This window comes from Thalia democratica, chromosome 3 (assembly GCF_965202585.1).
Source record: "Thalia democratica chromosome 3, ktThaDemo2.hap1.1, whole genome shotgun sequence".
Taxonomy (NCBI): Eukaryota; Metazoa; Chordata; class Thaliacea; order Salpida; family Salpidae; genus Thalia; species Thalia democratica.
In genome coordinates this window covers 30,015,860-30,034,098 of record NC_139167.1, presented here as the reverse complement: position 1 = coordinate 30,034,098, position 18,239 = coordinate 30,015,860, and the positions used below count along the sequence as shown (strand labels likewise).

The following is an 18,239-nucleotide window of genomic DNA, read 5'->3' as shown; positions in this document are numbered from 1 at the left end:
GTTATCTTAGTTATAAGTAGAAATATCTTAAAAAAAAGCAGCTTATCATAGTATTTAAAAAGTTTTTTCAAAACTTAGCGTAGTGCGTAAAGCTTAGAGTAGTATTCTAACTAGTGTTTAGGTATTACAGAATTGTACAAACTAATAAATCAAAAGTAAAAATAGTAAATAAAGTTCTTTAAAATAGAGTAATAGTAGAAATATATTTTTTACACTTTTGAGATGTTTATTTTATTTTAAAATAAAATTTTCATTAAACTAAAACTTGTCATTTAAAAAAATTTATTACGCTAAATTATTAGTTTTCTCTATTCATTCACTTAGTTAAATTTGATAATAAATTTAGATACTGCATGATTAAAGTAAAAGTATGATCAAACATAGTTTAAATTTAATGTTAAACAATACTTTTCATTTAGAAAAGTATTAATGATGAATTTTATAGTTTTTTTCAAAGCTATGTGTAAAATAAACAAGTTTTTGATAAAAATCATATATATTATATAAGGGTAGCTGTTAAATTTGCGCGAGCGAAAAATGACCCTTGGTGCAAAATCGTCTTCGTGCAATTTTGTTCACGTGCATTTTAGTAACCTCGTGCAATTTTGTCTTTGGGCAATACAGACCCGTTCCCATTTTATAACGATCTCTAAAGTAGCTAGGTCTAAATGTGACGAATTACTTAACTTTAAGAACTGATTTTAAGTTTTGTTATAGATTATATTTGTTATTTAGTTTAGGTGATGAACTTTACTTATTATTTGCATGAAAACTAAACTTACATATATAAATATGCATTAACTGTTACAATCTAATCAAACATTTTATTTTATACTGTGTGTTGTGTTTGAATCAAAAACTTAAATCTACTTATCTTAATTCTAAACTAAGTAAAGTTTAAAAGCTAAAAAAACTATATTAACCAATCTAGAGATTCTTATTTTAAGTACAGAATAATAAGTTCACGTTATTTTATGAAAAAAAAGTATTTTTATTCTAAACTCTACGAAAAGTAGGCTGAGAACGTTGGGTGTTAAACTTAAGTAAAAACAAAAATATTTAACTTAATTAAAATTTAACAGAGTGCTGTTATCACTAATTTTTTTTTATTAAAAACGCAAGGAACTGTAGCTACAAAGTTAATTTTCACTAAAAAATAAAAACAGTTATCAAGCTCGTGTTAGTAAAAGTACATCGCGTCAAATTTGTTTGAAAACAAAATCATTAACTTTACTTAGTGACTCCGAATAAAACTTAAAAGTATACAAAGCAACAGGTTTCAATATCGATAACTTCTGTATATAAAAAAATTGAGTTTAATAACCAATTCTTATAAAATTTAACTCAAATTTATCTAGAACGATGAATAAAATCTGATTATGACGTCATATTAATAATCGGCGCACGAAATCTTGCTCCTCTTGTTCGCAATGTAGATCCTGTCGTTGCAACACCTCATAGGACCCGGGTAGTAGCACAAGTCACCGCAACACTCCGCCCTCTTCCAAGGGACGTTGCTGCCAATCTGTTTTAAAAAATTCGAACATTTAGCAGTTTGTATTTGTCTCTCTTCTTAAAATACGTTATGTGCTATCGCTAAAGTTTTTTATTCTATAATTTTATCTTGTACTACCACAGAAGCTTTTTTATTTAACAACTTCAATTTAAAAGTTTTTAGAAAATGTTAAAAGCAGTGGATCAAATGTAGACAAATAATTATGAACAGTTTGTATTTGTCTCTCAATAGTATTTTAATAATAATTTTTTTGTGCTGCCACTGCAGTTTTTTATTTAATAAATTCAATTTAAAAGTTTTTAAAATTCTTAAAAGCAGTTGATCAAACGTAGATAAATAATTATGAACAACTTGTATTAGTCTCTCAATTGTGTTTTAATATAAATTGTCTTGTGCTGCCACTGAAGTTTTTTATTCTAAAAATTTAGCTTCAAAAGCTGTTAGAAATACTTAAAAGCAACGGATTAAATGTTGTTAAATAACCAAGAAAATAAATCAAAACTACTATTCCGTTCTTGATCTAACATTAAAAAAAATAAATTAAAACCTTATTTTATTCTAAGCAAGGCTTTAAATGTTCCAATAGTATACTGCGTCACAAAAAACAACAAAAACAAACTAATTATGACGTCACTAACGTAACAAAAAAGAATATATGCCAACAAAACGCAAAAACACAGAATAACAAATTGCAGCACAAATCACAAAACAAACTAACATCTTGGATCATAAACTACAAAATTAGCAACGCAAACTAATTGTGACGTCACTAACATCTTGCAGCTTGTCGTTGCAGCAGATCTGCTTCTGCCTGTCGTACAGCACTCCCGCGCAACACCCGCTCTCCTCGTGCACCTTGTCTTCCAGCAATCCCTCGCAGCAGAACTTGTCCTCACTGTTGTACAGCTCGCTGCCGCAGCACTTGGTGTTCTCCCTCCCGTACTTGAACTCGAACAACTCGGCTATGAAGCCCTGTTGGGATGAGAGTTTAGTTTTGTGTGCTGTTTGCGTTAGGAAGATCACAAAATAAATGTATATACTTTTTTAGTACTATAAAAATAAAATACTACTGTGTTTGGATGGAAGTTTAATTTTGTATATATATTTTGTGATTGTTTTTTGAAAAAGCTTAGTATGAAGTTTCGAATGTTAATATACTTTTAAAGTTTTTTAACAATAAACTTGGTAGTCTCTAACTCAAAGAGTAGCGTAATGCCCTGTTGGGAGTAAAATTTAAACTTGTCAGGTGTTAGCATTAAAAAAAACTCAAAATAAATGTATATACTTTAAGTTATAGATTATGCCCTGTTTAGATGAATATGAGTTGAAGTGAAATATAATAATAATATTATATGTTATTGAGTTCTGTTGAGAAGAGTATAAAAGTTTTATTTTCTGTGTTTTGTATGTTAGTTGGGCAACTGGGCATTTGGGAAATTATGGTCTTGACAAAATTTAATATTTATTCACAAAGTTAGTTTAACACATAAATATTCTCCCGCCATACCTCATCGCCGCAGCAAATGTTCTTTGTGACGTCATACATGACGTCCAAGCAGCACTTGTTCCTGTACTTGCTCTCCATGTCGTATAACTTGCCCATGCAGCACAGCTGGCTCGAAGGGTCGTACACCGCTATGGACTCGCAGCACGTCGCTTTTGAACGAGCCATGCCTGTGCGTGGAATTTACACTATTATTATTATACTACTTAGAAATATTTTAGATATCAATGAAAACGCCAAAAAAAATAATTAATAAGTGTAAATTAAAAAGATCATACCTATAAAATTTTTTGTAATATACAAGTAAAAGAAAGCCTTCGATCAAGCTATGCCTGCGATACTATCAAGTATTTACACTACTTAAAATATTTGCTAGGTGTTTGCACTGAAAAAACTGAAAATAAATGTATATACTTTAAATTATAGATTACACCCTGTTTAGGTGAACATAGAATTATAATAAATAAAGCTTGAAAATTTTAAAAATACTTTAAATATCATTGAAAGCGCCAAGACAAGTAAATTAATAAGTATGAATTAAAAAGATCATACCAATTAAATATTTTGTAATATACAAGTAAACGAAATAAAAACCGAAAGGTATGTCGATAACTACGCCGTCGCAGCACATGGACTTGTGGGGATTGAAGGTGAAATCGCCGCAACATTGGGCGAACGTTGTGAATTCCGGGTTTAATATCAGCTGTCCGTTGCAGCACTGCTCCTGTGTTACGTCATAACCAACATCAACACAGCACGCCGGTTGCCTGTTGGAAAATATAACTTACTGAAGAAGTGATTTTTTGAACAAAAAAAAGTTAAAAAAAAAGATGATGTTGTAGTTCAAATATCGTTTTAAAAGTGTATGTAAAAAAGGTTTTTAGGTGGATACAAATTATCTTTTAAATTACCTGTAACAGTAAATCCAAACTTAAGTTATAGACTATTATGTACATTTATGTTTAACAGATAACACAATTTTCAAAACTATGCTACAAATTCACGACTCAAACGGCCTGTAAATAACAAAAAGGATAAAACTTACTTAGCTTGCAGCTAACCTACCAGCAAACCCTGGTACTCACTTGAATAGAGTACAAAAACTCTATAATTAAAAACAATTATTATTTTTGCCATGTAGATGTGAAAGAAGACATGCTTTCTACAGGAAATATTAAGCTAAGGTGCACGTTTAAGTTTCGTTTTGTGAACAAAGTGACTGATGAGTCGTACGGCTAATGAAGCAATTATTATATAAAACTTTGTATTTTATTTGAAAACAAAAACAAACCTGTAAATACCGAACACAATGCCGCTGCAGCACACCTGACCACCCTGTATGTCGTAACCCACCCCGTTGCAGCACGCTGGGGTCATGAAGGGCCCGTACGGTCCATTCTCGCAGCAGATAGTCTGTGTTTTCGACGAGGGGTGGGAAATGAAGTAAGGGGAGCCGTTGCAACACGCGTCGCCTGTTATGGGTAAATATTTTTAAGTTTTGTTTTTTGATATAATTTTTATGCGTTTAGAAATTTTAAAGCAGTTATCGGAAACGCTGGTTTGTTGCTAACTGCTGTTTTAAATGAAGTAATAAAAATAGTAAATATATTTTAAAATAGCTCGGAAAAAAACGAATATGACTAGCATTAAATCATTGTCTAAGTAAAATAAATTAAAAATGTTTTTAGAAGATATTATGTTCAACAAAACTATATTAATAACGATTTAGACTACTATTTTTTACTTAAAAGCTTTCCAATGCACGCATACCTAAAGTTTTATCGAAATCAGTTGTAATAGTACTTTTGTTTAAAATTTAGTAATTATTAAATAATTTTGATGTAAATTTCAAACAAAACCTAAAGTTTTGTCGAACACTTCTCCACCGCAACAGATAGATTTTGTGCTGTCGAAAGAAATTTCCCCGCAGCATGAGTCTCCCATCTTCATTGACAAGTAAGAACTTGAATTTGATAAGTTATATTATTACACTGAAAACGACTGGTGTGCATCGAAACAAAACTTTGTTATTTAAAGGTTTAATTTTGGAAAGAAAACAAATTTAAAAGAAAACATCAGTTTGAAAAATAAAAATAAATTCAAATTTGAAATACTAAAAATTAAGGCTTAGGAGTTTTTTAAGATTGATAAAAATCTGTTTTACTATATTGTTTAAAGGTTTTAAAAAAAGTTAAAAGTTTAAACGCATCAAAATCGTATCTTATCAAAGTTTGTTTTTTAAACGTACTTATTTAATCGATTACTTCAGTCAGAATTTATAAAACAAAAAAAGCTAACTAAACTTTTAAAATGATATGCATGCTTAATTTTTTTTTCAAAATAAGGGGTTATAAGTTATCAAAAATGTTAAATAAAAAATCTAAGTAGGTAATTTAGTAAAAGTACAAAATATCTAGATACCCGCAACAGATGAACACGCCTTCCGATTCGTAATAATACTGAACTTCCGGTCCGGTACCGCAACAAGTGTCACCATCAACCATGTCCACCAGCAGAACAACCCCGTTGCAGCAGAACGAACCTGGATTAAAAATTAATTGCATTTAAGATCAACCATGTCTGTGGTTAAAACTAGCTCGTTGCAAAAATTACATGTGTTTTGTATTTAATACAAGCTATTTATACCAGTAGGACCAAAAGTTTACAAAAATTGCAAAAATACTTTATAGGTTTCGTTTTACACAAGACTATATTGTCAATTTAATGGTGTAAATAAACTGTTTATCTTTTTTTTAGTACATATCTATAGTTCTGTGCGTTTGCATTCACTTTCTTAACCTTACTTAAAACTGCGCACTTAGCAAAGTTCTGATTTTTAAAACTTTAAGCAAGTCACAGTTTATTATTAAGTTTGTAGCCAAATGAATAAGCTCTTATTTTCAACCAAGTTGTTAATAAATAATTATAACTAATCACCAGTGTCCGGGAAGAAAGCTTCGGTTCCGCAGCAAGTAGTCCCGTCCAGGTCCTTGTTCCTTATCTCGTTGTTGCAACACAGAAACTGGTCGCTGTTGATTGGCTGACCGTCGCAACACTCATCCTCCTCATTCGTTATCGGCACTATCTGACCCTGTGATTGTGACGTCATAAACTAATTTTATTGTAACAAACTTTTATTGAACTAGTTTAAAAATAAGTTTTTACTGTTCGTCTCTCTTTATTAAGTATTGAAATTAATTCCACCTTACTAAGGGAGTAATTTTTAAGCGTTATATGCTTTTATGGTATACGTTAAGCATAGTATAGCATATTACAGTAAGGTTATTTAAAGGTAGGCTAAAAGGGCAAGAACTGAAAAAATACTTAATACACACTAACATCACAGCAGATGTTTTCTTCCGGGTTGTAGGCCTGATCGTTGCAGCACGCAGTCTTGGTCTTGTCAGAGGGAAATACCCTGATCAGCCTGCTGTCCTCACAACAAACGTTGTCTCCGTACGTTCCCAGCATCCCGTTGCAACAAAAACTCTTCTCCGCATCTCCTACCTGTGAAATGTGATTTGTAATTTAATTTAATCCTCATAAAGGATATTGTTTATTTTTTCACGTAAAAACGTTAGAGGTAGTTAAAGTTGTCTGAATAAGATGTATTTAAAAATGATGCATGACTTTTATGAGGGTGATGGTTTGTAAAGCAAGTGAAATGCTCTAACAGATAATACAAATTTACACAATTATTGATTAAACAAAAGGACTATAGGTATTGTATTTTTAATCTAAATTTAACCGTAAAAAGCACCTATTTTATATACATATAAAGATACAAATTACAAAGACTTTTTTAAACCACTTATCAAAAACAATACACTTTTTCACTTTAGTAGAAACAAAAAGATTGTAGATTTTTTCATATAAAAAAATACCAAGTTAATTTAAGTAACAATTTTTCATGATTAAAATTTAAAAGTATTTTTCATATCTAGTTTATTTTAAAATCTGGATTACTTTCTTTAAAAAGTTAATTGATTTCAAAATATTTCAGTCATTTTGATTTCACGATTCTTGTACAAAATAGATTAAATAAATTGTGTATCACTAAATTATTATAATTAATACAAACAAACATTTCCATTACAGCATATCTCGGTCACCTTGATGTAGGGGTTCTTGTACGAAAAAATAAATTAACAAATATTTAACAAAACAAACGTTTCCATTACAGCATATCTCGGTCATCTTTATATAAGGGTTCTTGTACAAAAGAAATACTTAGAAATAAATTAAAAACTAACGTTTCCATTGCAGCATATCTCGGTCATCTTGATGTAGGGGTTCTTGTACGAAAAAATAAATTAACAAATATTTAACAAAACAAACATTTCCATTGCAGCATATCTCGGTCATCTTGATGTAGGGGTTCTTGTACCCGTCAGACGACTCGCAGCACGCGGTGAAGGCGGCAGGCAGGTCCTTCACCATTCCGTCGTTGCACGGGCACGACTGGGTCCGCTTGTCGTACGCTGAAGTCGACCCACAACATGTCGACTGCCACGAATAACGCGTTGACACCGGGATCTGTAGGATATTTGTACGTTTGTTATGATACACTATGTTTATCAATGTTTGTAAAACACTGAAGTGCTTTTTGCTTACAGTTTTGTCTTCTGATCTGTATTGAAAACTATACTTTATTTATTGTTGATTTAGCTTCAAGTTGTTTTTGGGATATATTCTTGGTTACAAAACAGTTCTAATTTTTAGAAATCAAAAATTACTTTTTACCAGAGAATCAAATAATAAATGGAGTAGTCTTCATGCAAGCAATAGTAGTAAAATGTAACCAATTGTGGTTATAAACGTTTTAACCTTATTGTTTGTGAATGAATTTTAAAAGATTAGAGGCAATTGGTCAAAACGAACTTTAAGGGTTAATAAAGAACATAGACTCAAAAATGTATAAACTAATTACTAATATATCATGTTTTTAGTTTTTTTACTTTAGTTTTACAATTTTACGCAAAACATACTTGAATTTTTCAATACAAAAATTGTTTAAAAGATAGGCTTTTTTGTTTTATATACTCTTTATCAGCGTAAACAGACTACGTTTTGTTAAAAAACAGAAAATAATGTTTTCTAGTTTTACAACCTACAACTTACCAGAAAAGGTTTTATAGGTACATTGTATTACAGACTTTTAGCATAATACTTATTAAAAATGTAAAGTTCACAACCATGACTTTAAGCTATGACGTAATAGTTTTTATTTTTACGTGACAACTTTCACAGTATGACGTCACAACTTACGCTGTTTCCGTCGCAGCAAATCTCGGCCCTGGGGTTGAACACCGAGGGAAGCGAGCTTCCGTAACAGCAAGACTGCTGCCCGTAAATGACCCTCTCCTGTCCGCAGCAGTCCACGTTGGAGGAGTACTTGTTCCTCCGCCTGAGGTGGCCCTTACCGTGCCCCGTCCACCACTCGCAACATTTCTGCGCCCTGTTGGTGTAAGCATACAGATGTGTGAACATATTCGTTAAAATAAATTGGGTAAGTTGGGTTAAGGGTACAAATTTAAAAAAATAGTAGTTGTTTAAAAAATGCTGAATCAGCAAATATTAGGGGAGTTACGTTTCACTTAAAATCGGACCCAATGCAGATGTGTAAACATACTCGTTAAATTTTGTAATAATTTTCCTCGAGAAGTACAATTTGTTTATCACTTTAAAAAACTTCTTTACCACTCACAACGTTTTTTGTTTTTAAAGAAAAACATAAGGAATTTAGCTAAATTTATTTTACTACCAGATCTAGCAAAGTTGAAAAAACAAGTTTAATAGTAGGCGATGTTTACTATGCTGTTTACGTCCTGATTAATTTTTCGGTTGTGCTTTTAGGGCAAGTAGTGTATAAATACTACATTTTAGCATGTTTTTTAAACACGTTTGTTAATTGTATTTCTTACTATAAAAGAAAATAACAAAACTTAAGAGTTTTTTAAAATACTGTTGTCAACTAATTTTCGTTGTAGAGCGCTACAAAACAGAAATAACAGTAATCATAAAGTTTTTGCAGACTTTTTTTGTAAATATGAGTTTTCGCTAAGATTAGTTTTTGTAGCTAAAGCTAAGATTTGAACTAATAAACAGTAAAAAAATTTCTGTTAAATTCCTGTTTTATGTTATAAAAGCTGTTTAAATATTTTTTGAAGTTTTAATGTTTTTATATTTTGTAGGTTTTTTATAACAATGTATAAATACGTAATACTCTATAAAAATTTTTTCTGCATAGTTCTAGTTTATTGAAAATTGTCTGCAAAAAAGAATATGCAAAAAAAAGTTTAAGTTAAACTTATTTACTGACATTTGTTACATTTAGTTTTTTTAGATTTTAATTAAATTACTATCTTAGTGTTAAAAAGTGGTGTTATCTAGAGTTATTAGGAAATTTAAATACTTTGACGTTTTTAAAAGATGAGTCATAAACGATAAAGTACCTTTTAGTAGAAATGCTTATTTGTAGTTCAATGTAGTAAAAAAATTTTAGTTATCATTTTAGATTAGTGTTTTAAAAAGTTTCGTAATTTTAAAACCTTATATTAAATAATTAAAACATAACTAACAACATTTTCATAAGAAAATTGATATAAAATATTTTTTTTTAAACAAACTAAACATATATCTACATCTAAAATAATCACTTGTGTTAAGTGAAATATTAAAAACAATTTACCTTGAGCTCAATATTGAAAATAAAACTGTGAATTAATTATTTTATAAGTTTCAAACAAAATTTTAATTTCATTCTGAAAAACAAATACGGTACGAACTTCTATATCGTGAGTTATTAAATAAAACATAAACAAATAATTAAACTAATGTTTTTATTACTACATTTTAAATTTCAGACAAAACTGACAAGCAAGAAAAAATAATATTTTTATAATTTTTACTTTACCTGTCTTATCAACTTTTAATAATTTTTTTTTGAAAAATGGATTTGAAATTTTTTCACCAAAAACAGTAAATTGACAAAACTTTATTTTTAGTGCCTATGTTAGTTTAAGTTTAATCCGAAAATAACAGGATAATTACATAATTTGATCAGATAAAAATCGTTCTTTAAAAATGAAGAGTTATAAGTTTTAGATGGATTTACAATGTTAGAGTAAGCTTAATTGCTATATATACTTTATTATTAAAGTAGACGTCAAAAATGTTTTTACTTACAAGTTATTAGATTTTCAATGTAATTGTTTGTTTTTTATTTGCTAAAAGAGAGTAGAAAAAGTGTTATAACAATAAGTTCAAGTTTTGTTCAATTTTTGTATGTTACACAAAAATTTGAAATTGTGAAATACAAAACTTTTTTCATTAAATTTTGACACAAATCGTATCTTTTGTACGTAGTTTGCTCTAATAAAGCTCAGCTGTTTTAAAGAACGTGACTGTGTTGTCAGTGTTAATTTATGATTGTTTGCTAAAATTTTGTATATAATAGTTTAACCAATGTTTGTTTCATAACAGTTTTGTTACTTCTTTACTAATGATTTTATATTATTTATAATATTAACATAACATTATAAAAGCATAAACTCGGTTAAAAAATTCAATATTTATAAAACATATTTTTAGGCTCAGAACTAGTTCAAATTACATTACAAAAACTAAACCATTTTAATTACAAAATTCGTGGTATAATCTAAATAAATTTTTCGTTAATAAAACTAGCATAAATTAGTTTAAAAGCAAAAGTTTACTTAAAAATTTTGCGATATGTTTTAATAAAAAATACAAATAACATCAGTAGTAGTAATTTTATAGTTTATGTACTAGTTAGAATAACTAATACAGTTTTACATTACTATTAGTAGTAACCCGTAGTTAAAATAAACATAATTAACGATATTTTCTTACTTAAGTTAATTATAAGCGTTTGTTTAAAAAAGTTGTATTATTGGATATACATAAGTTAAAATATAAGCTTACAATTCTACAAATAAATTTTTATTTTAGAGTATAACACCTAAATGATGTTACATACTACAAATAAATAGTAACCTTTTGATGTAAACCGTAAAAAAGCATGATAAAATACAATAGGACTAATATAAAAAACTATCGAACTAAACTATCATTTCAATTGTTTACTAAAACATACAGATTTTTACAAATATAAAGTGTAAAACTAACTTTTCTAATTTTAAAAGTGTGATAATGTAAAAGTCCTTTACTTAATTAAGTTTTTACTCGTTTTCCTAACCTGCTTTAAAAATAACAAATGCTTAAACGTACTTTTAAAAATTGTAAACCACTATATAAAAACCTATTATAAAGTTTTATAAAAAAGAAATCCACCAGATATACAGTCAAAAACTATAAAAGACATTAAATGGTAGAAAATTGAAACAAACTTGATGAAATAAGGGTTACCGAAGTACATTGACCCACAACAGTCAAGACCAGTTGCATTTTGATACACTTGACCACCTGTAAATATTTAGATTATTAGTACCATGAAGTTTGAAACCAAGTTATAGTGTTATATTTAAATTTAGTAAAATAGCTCCTTACTTTTTAGCTTTATACAAAAATTTAAACAAAAGCGATAAATCACATTTACATATTTTAGTACGAATTTGTTCAAAATTTTTACCAGAAATAAACTATAAAATAGTAACTTATGTTAAACTTTTTATAAATCATTGAATAAATCTTAAATTTTATAGTTATGCACTTTTAAGCACTTCCTAAGCAATAGAAAAATTAAAGCTTGTTTGAATAATATCATTGTTGAAAATTTTAAACGAAAGAAGTTTTTATTATTATTTTTTGAAAACCAAAATTTTAAACAGATTCAGAAATTATGTACTCACAACACATTTTTAACTTATATACAAATAATATGGTTTATTGTACATAAAAATATGCTTGAACTAAAAAAGTAAAAAATCATATTAAGTATAGTTATTATGTTTAAAGTAAAACGTTGTAGTAAATTAGATATCCATACGTTTTACAGAAAATAAAAGTAGATAACCGCAAATAAGCTAAAAAATTTTATTTAATCAACTTATTCCGACAACGTTTTAAAAACTATACGAAAGTAATGTTATGGTGACAAAGTTTATCTTATATTTAAAACAAATTACTATAAAAAAGAACAAAAAGGTGTGCATTCATTAGACACTAAAACAAAAAAGAAAAGTTTTAGAAATTATAAGAACACTTTTCGAATGCAAAAGTAACTAATGCATAACATAAAAGTTCCTTGAATAAGAAAATCATAAACATTTTTTAAATAAATATAAATATTTTGATATATTTATAATTTAACATAAAACAACATCATCTGACAAACCGCAGCAGAACGAAGTGCACTCGTCGAATATGGCCCTGCTGACGGTTCCGTTCGGATGTATCTTGTCGCACGTCGGATATCCGATCTGGTACTGCTCCCCCTCCGTCACCGCCACGTCATCTTCGTCGTCGTAGTAACTGTAGTCTGTGACGTCACGATTAATTTTCGTGAAAGATGATTTGAATAGAATAGTTATTTGATTGTATTACAGTGAAAGACTTCGCAATGAATTTTGTATAAATTAAATAGTTTTTTGCTTGTTATAATTTGAGTTGGTTTATATACATAAACTAAAAAAAAACAGCTTGAAAATAAAGAAGAAAAAAATAAGTAGTAAAATATACTAAAATAATCTAAGTTTGATTTTTTTTTTGGTATATAGATAACATAAAAAACTATATTTACTTAGTAATGCTGTAAAATTTTTAAAAACAGATCATAAAATGTTTGTTAAAGCTTTACTTTAAATGATAAATTTAAAAAAAGATTTAGTAGGTAATACTATATTGTTTTATTATGAAAACTTTGAACGACTTATCATATAAAATAAAAGTTATAAAATAAACAAACCTGGCATTTTAAACTCCTTTCCGGCCGTAACTAAAAAAATAGTCATGTGTATTAATTAAAAAAGAAATTAATTTTACTAAAAACAAATTTTTAATTGGTTGAATGGAAATAACCAAGTAGAATTTATTTCAACTAAGTACAGTTTTCAAATTTTTGTATAAAAGCTTTTGCAACTATTTTGGTTAAAAAACATAAAAGTGCTATACAAACTACAAGTTTTTGTTTTAAACTATCTATCTAGGAAATTTTATTGGTTCAAATAATAAAAAAACATGATTGAAACAAGCATGTTAATAAAATCGAAATAAAAAGTTTATTTTTTTTAGTTTTATTACATATTATTAATGGTTTTGTACAAGAAAGTAATAAAAAACTAATTGAAAATGCACAATTTTAGTAAGAATAAAACAAAAGTTACAAACAAGTTTTATTCTAAGTTTAAGAGTTCCACGTAAATAAAAGTTTTAGATGAAAAATAGGATGAGGTAACTGATTCAAGTTTCATATACCAAGTTAAACTACAACGTGAAACATTTTAGAGAGAAAAGTTGTTGAAAATTAGTACTTTTGAAACAAAAAGAAAACCAAAAACTGTGTTATCTAACACGACTTTTGTATATATACATTTTTTCAAATTAATTATTTTTAATTTATTAAATTTTAAGTTTGAACTAGTGTAAAAACATTACAAGAGAGGTAAGACTTCTTTAACTTATCAAACATAATAATAAAAAGAATAAAAATTTGCTTTTATATCTAGTATAAAATTACAAAAGCTAAAATTTGATAACTGCTAAAGGTAAAAAAAATTAAAACACATAAAAACTCATTTTTCAATAAACTAGTAAAGTCAAAATGAGTTGATAATTAGTTAACTGAACTACTTTGACCACAACTATACAATTTAGATTTTATGCGGTCAAACAAATTGATGTGGTCGTTAATAAACGGATATAATTTCAAACTTCGAAGCTTCAAAGTTGTTGTTGATAAAATACAGATTAATACCGATATAATGTTAACGTTAGTAATGAACTCAAATGTAAATACAGTACTTTAATTTAAGTTACGGTTTGCTACTAAAATCGTATTTAAATCTAAATTTAGCGATTAGTAGGTTTACTTGCTAAATATTATGCTAAAAAGGTTTGTAAAGTTAGCATTATAAAACTACTGTTACTATATGTTTGGTAAGTAATATTTTTACTATATATAGAAAATTTATAATTTTTCATGTTAGTCATGTATCTACATGTGAGTATGTATCTAAACTTTAGTCAAACATTTACTGGCAATTTCTAGAACTGCAGATTTTAAATTCATCTACAGTTGATACATCTACAAATAAGTCATATTCATTCTGGTAGCTAATTTAGTTAAAGGTAAGGTGCATACACCTACGGGTAAGTATTATATATAAAGTTAAACATCTCTATGTGTTTTCTACCACTGACCTGAGTTTACCACTAACAATGAACTTGAAAAGTCAGCTTTTCCTTGATTGTGAAAGTATTTTGTAATTATACTACTATTATTTTTAAAACTCTTTCGTAGTAAAGCACTTTGAAAATATATTTATATAGACGTGTAAACTCTTTTAACTATAAAATATTCATCTTAAAACAATGTAAACAAATTTTCATTTATTAAAATACAAACCATAAAAAAAATTTAATAAAAAAATATAAAATTTAGTTGCAAAAAAAAAATATTAAATTTAAATTTAACTTGATAAAGTAAAAAAATTATTAAACGTTGTATAACATTTTAAATACTTACATATATTATAGGTTAAGTTACAACTTTTATACTTTCGATACTTGTTATTTTTAGAAAAACATTATATATTCCAAACACACACTAACTAGTTTTAGTTTATGTTATTTTAAATGACTTGAAAATGTTGACGTTTATAAAGTGGTTTAAAACTTTTACAAATTAGTAATCGTTTTATTAATCATAAGAAAGAATAAATTTTTAAACAAGCCTTAAAAAAACTCTGCTCATAAAAAATGAATTTAACAAGAAACATGAAAATTTATAGATGCTAATAAGTGTAAGTACGAAAATTTGCCGTGTTTAAGTATAGCTGTAAAATACTAAAAGAAAAATTTTCAATAAATTAAACCTATTTCAAAAACTTTCAAAACAATGTTTTAGTAAAAAGTATTTACATATTCGATTCAGTTTTGTTAGAATTAAAATTAAGTATAAATAGTAACTTTATTTGAATATATATTACATATTTTTTTTACAATGTATAACACATAGTAATTTTTACATTCTTGTAGGGTTAAAAGTATTGTTTGTAAATTATTTATTTTAATTTATGATAATTACTAACCTTCTGGAGGGGATTTTTGTTGAATCGTCACTTTGACTAGGCATAATGACGTCACAACTAAAAATATATTTAAATTGCCTAACATTTTGCTGAAAAATAATAAGTATTTAAATTTAAATAAAATCAGTTACTATGTTATCATTAGCTTTTACTGAAAATAAACAATTATAAAGGTATAATTCTTTTAAGAAAAATAGTTCTAAATAGGTTAAACTTAGTTTTAAATACTCAAACTAGTAATAAATAAATACATTTTGTCAAAGCAGTTAACTAGCAATACAAATGTACCAAGCAATTAATGATTTATAAAAATGTTTAGAATAAAAAAAAAGTTTTACTGAGTCTTACTAAGGTACTAAAAAGTAGCGACAGATCTATCTAAAAGTTAAGTTTAGTTATAAACATAAAATAGATATGCATACATTTAAAGCTAAAAAAACACACACAAATACTGTTATTTATTAATGTTAGACGTATTAAAGGTTCTAATAGGTATTAATTTACTTAAAACTTAACAAAAAAATATTAAGTGTTGTTTAAGACTAGCAAAAACTTTTTAATAAATAAGTAGTTACCAAATAAATCAAACTGTAAATAATATTTCTTATTCGCAACAAATAAAAATTTAAGTACACTGATTAAAAAAAACTTTACATTCAAGTTAAGCTGAGCTCAAATTCTAAAGAACAAAAACTGCAATAGCAGTAAAAACAACATAAAACACTTTAAAACGTACAACTTCTACTTGAAACAGTAAACTAAAAAAACATTGTTTTTTGATATTAACTCCAAAACTTTTAAAACGTAAATTCCAATTTTTGTGGTTAATTTGAGCTAAAGTAAGAATAAAAACAACTATACTAAATTAAATCTGCAAAATAATATAAAACACATTGATGTTTGTAGGTGCTACTTTAACGTGCGATGTATTAGTGAATGGCTTCAATACTGACACAAGTTAGGGCCCTCAGGGGTTCTATAAGCAAATTGAAACGATAGAACGATAATAACCGTACGTCAGTACACCTGCAATTGATATATTAAGTTTGCCACAATGTATCTAGTTTTCATACTTGGCTGTATTACTTTCTGTTCTATAACAAAAAAATAAATTTCTGAGCCCTGTTCATTTAAAATTAATTTTGAATGCCAGTGAACTTAGTTTTACTTTTATATACTTATTTATATAAAATTATACATAGATATGTTTTAAGATTATAAAAAATAGAACTTGAAAGTTTTAACCGTAGTCAAAAAATATTTTCGTTTACAATGTCAATGTCCTGCTGTATATCTTAAAAAGCAAGTACTAACAGTTACATGATAGTTTTAGCATTATCATGTAAAATTGTTTTAAAAGTGTTTTGATTTTGTAACGGCACACGAGTTAACAAATATTATAATGCAGTATTTTAGCCGAGGGCGTTATAAATAGGCTGCTTATAAGACTGTTTGTTTTGCTCATAACAAGTTTCATATAAGCAATGTCAAGTTTTAAGTTCAAGTTTGAACTGTTTATTTGTGATGATTAATTCGATAAGTTTGTATATTTATTGAAAAAGACCATGTGCGATGATTTGTAAAAAAAGTTTTAAAACATCAAAGGCTTAACAACATATTGAACTCGGTTAAAAAAACTAAGCTGCAAAGAATAAAGTAAAAGAGTAAAAAGCCAGACTATTTAAGAGTTGATCCTTAAGTTAAGTTGATTTCTTATTATCTAAGCTACCAATAAAATATCTTACATAAAAACCCACTCTTGTAACAGTAAGCTTTAAGCAATTTGTAAGCTTTTATTGCAAAGTTAAAATTTAAACGCATTTAATATTTAGAGACATTTAGGTTTTTCTTTAAGATTGTAATAAAAAACAACGTTTTGTAGTACTTTATACTGCAAGTTTATATATAATGACATGTTCTGCAAACCATACGTTTATTGTAGAAAATTGTATATAAAAAAAGTTTGTAACAAACACTGTACAACAAAAGTAGACCTATAAGACATTAGTAAATATAAAAACATTGTAAAGTGTTTCGTTTTTGACATGAACTTAAATAAAACTTTAGTTGAAAAAAGTGATTCTAGTTTTTTTAATTTTTAAAATGAAATAGTTCAACAAATAACTAATAGTAGATGCTAAGATGGATAGATTTGAAAATGTTACAGATATGCTCATAAAACTAATTAAAAGTTTTGCTTTTATTCACACTGTAATAGTAGTTTACTCATCGAAAAAAAAAACCTACCATGAAGTTTATCTCAGGTTTAGTTTAACATATTTTTAATTTTAGAATTACGCTATAAACAACCATTAAGTATTTTAAAACAGTTTATAGTTTTTTTATTTATAACATTTAACTTACCCTTACTGTTGTTGTATGTTTATTATTTATATCTTTAAAATCTCTAAGAGTCAAATACTTTAATGTGACTGCTTATTTTCAATCTACATAAGCTTTGTGTATCAAGCACAGTTTGACCTACTGTTTATTATACTAACTCCTGATCTTTTATTCTTTTTTGATGAGAAACTTTAAAAAAGTGTTTTAGTTTTACAACTTACTTTAAAAAATTTTCATGCCTATTTAAACCTCATCCGTTGTTGATGTTTTTATTTTAGAAGACGATGAATTCACGCTAACTTATTACTTGTACTTTAACTGAGAGTTTATTTTTTTTTTAGATTTAAAATCAACAGTATTAAGTAGTTACCATTAATTACTTTCTTAATAAAAAGTATTGTTGAACATTAAAATTAAATATCTTTTAAAATTATATTTTCACTTTAGTCATGCATTTTTAAATTTATTATGAATTTTATACTAAGTGAAGTACATTTAATAAACAAAGAATCTAGTATCGATTGTTTTAAATAACAATTATAATTTCCTAAAAATTTAATCTTGAAATAAAAAAAAACAACTCAAATATGTAAAAAATAAATTTCTACTTTTAGTCTAATTTTAGAAATTTTATTTACTTTTT

General features: G+C 27.0%; 1 protein-coding gene across 1 annotated transcript; it reads right to left on the bottom strand.

Moving 5' to 3' along the window:
• Positions 1-1,089: 1,089 nt before the first annotated feature.
• On the bottom strand, positions 1,090-15,338 carry LOC145831485 (uncharacterized). The gene is made up of 15 exons (XM_082938758.1): positions 15,254-15,338; positions 12,910-12,939; positions 12,340-12,483; positions 11,393-11,468; positions 8,289-8,478; positions 7,359-7,556; positions 6,360-6,527; positions 5,958-6,111; positions 5,442-5,562; positions 4,880-4,983; positions 4,312-4,492; positions 3,615-3,787; positions 3,024-3,190; positions 2,291-2,488; positions 1,090-1,525 (listed from the first exon to the last, which is right to left on the bottom strand). Exons 1-15 carry the CDS (start codon positions 15,336-15,338, stop codon positions 1,391-1,393), a joined length of 2,124 nt encoding a protein of 707 aa, XP_082794884.1. The 3' UTR covers positions 1,090-1,390.
• Between the last annotated feature and the right edge of the window lie 2,901 nt (positions 15,339-18,239).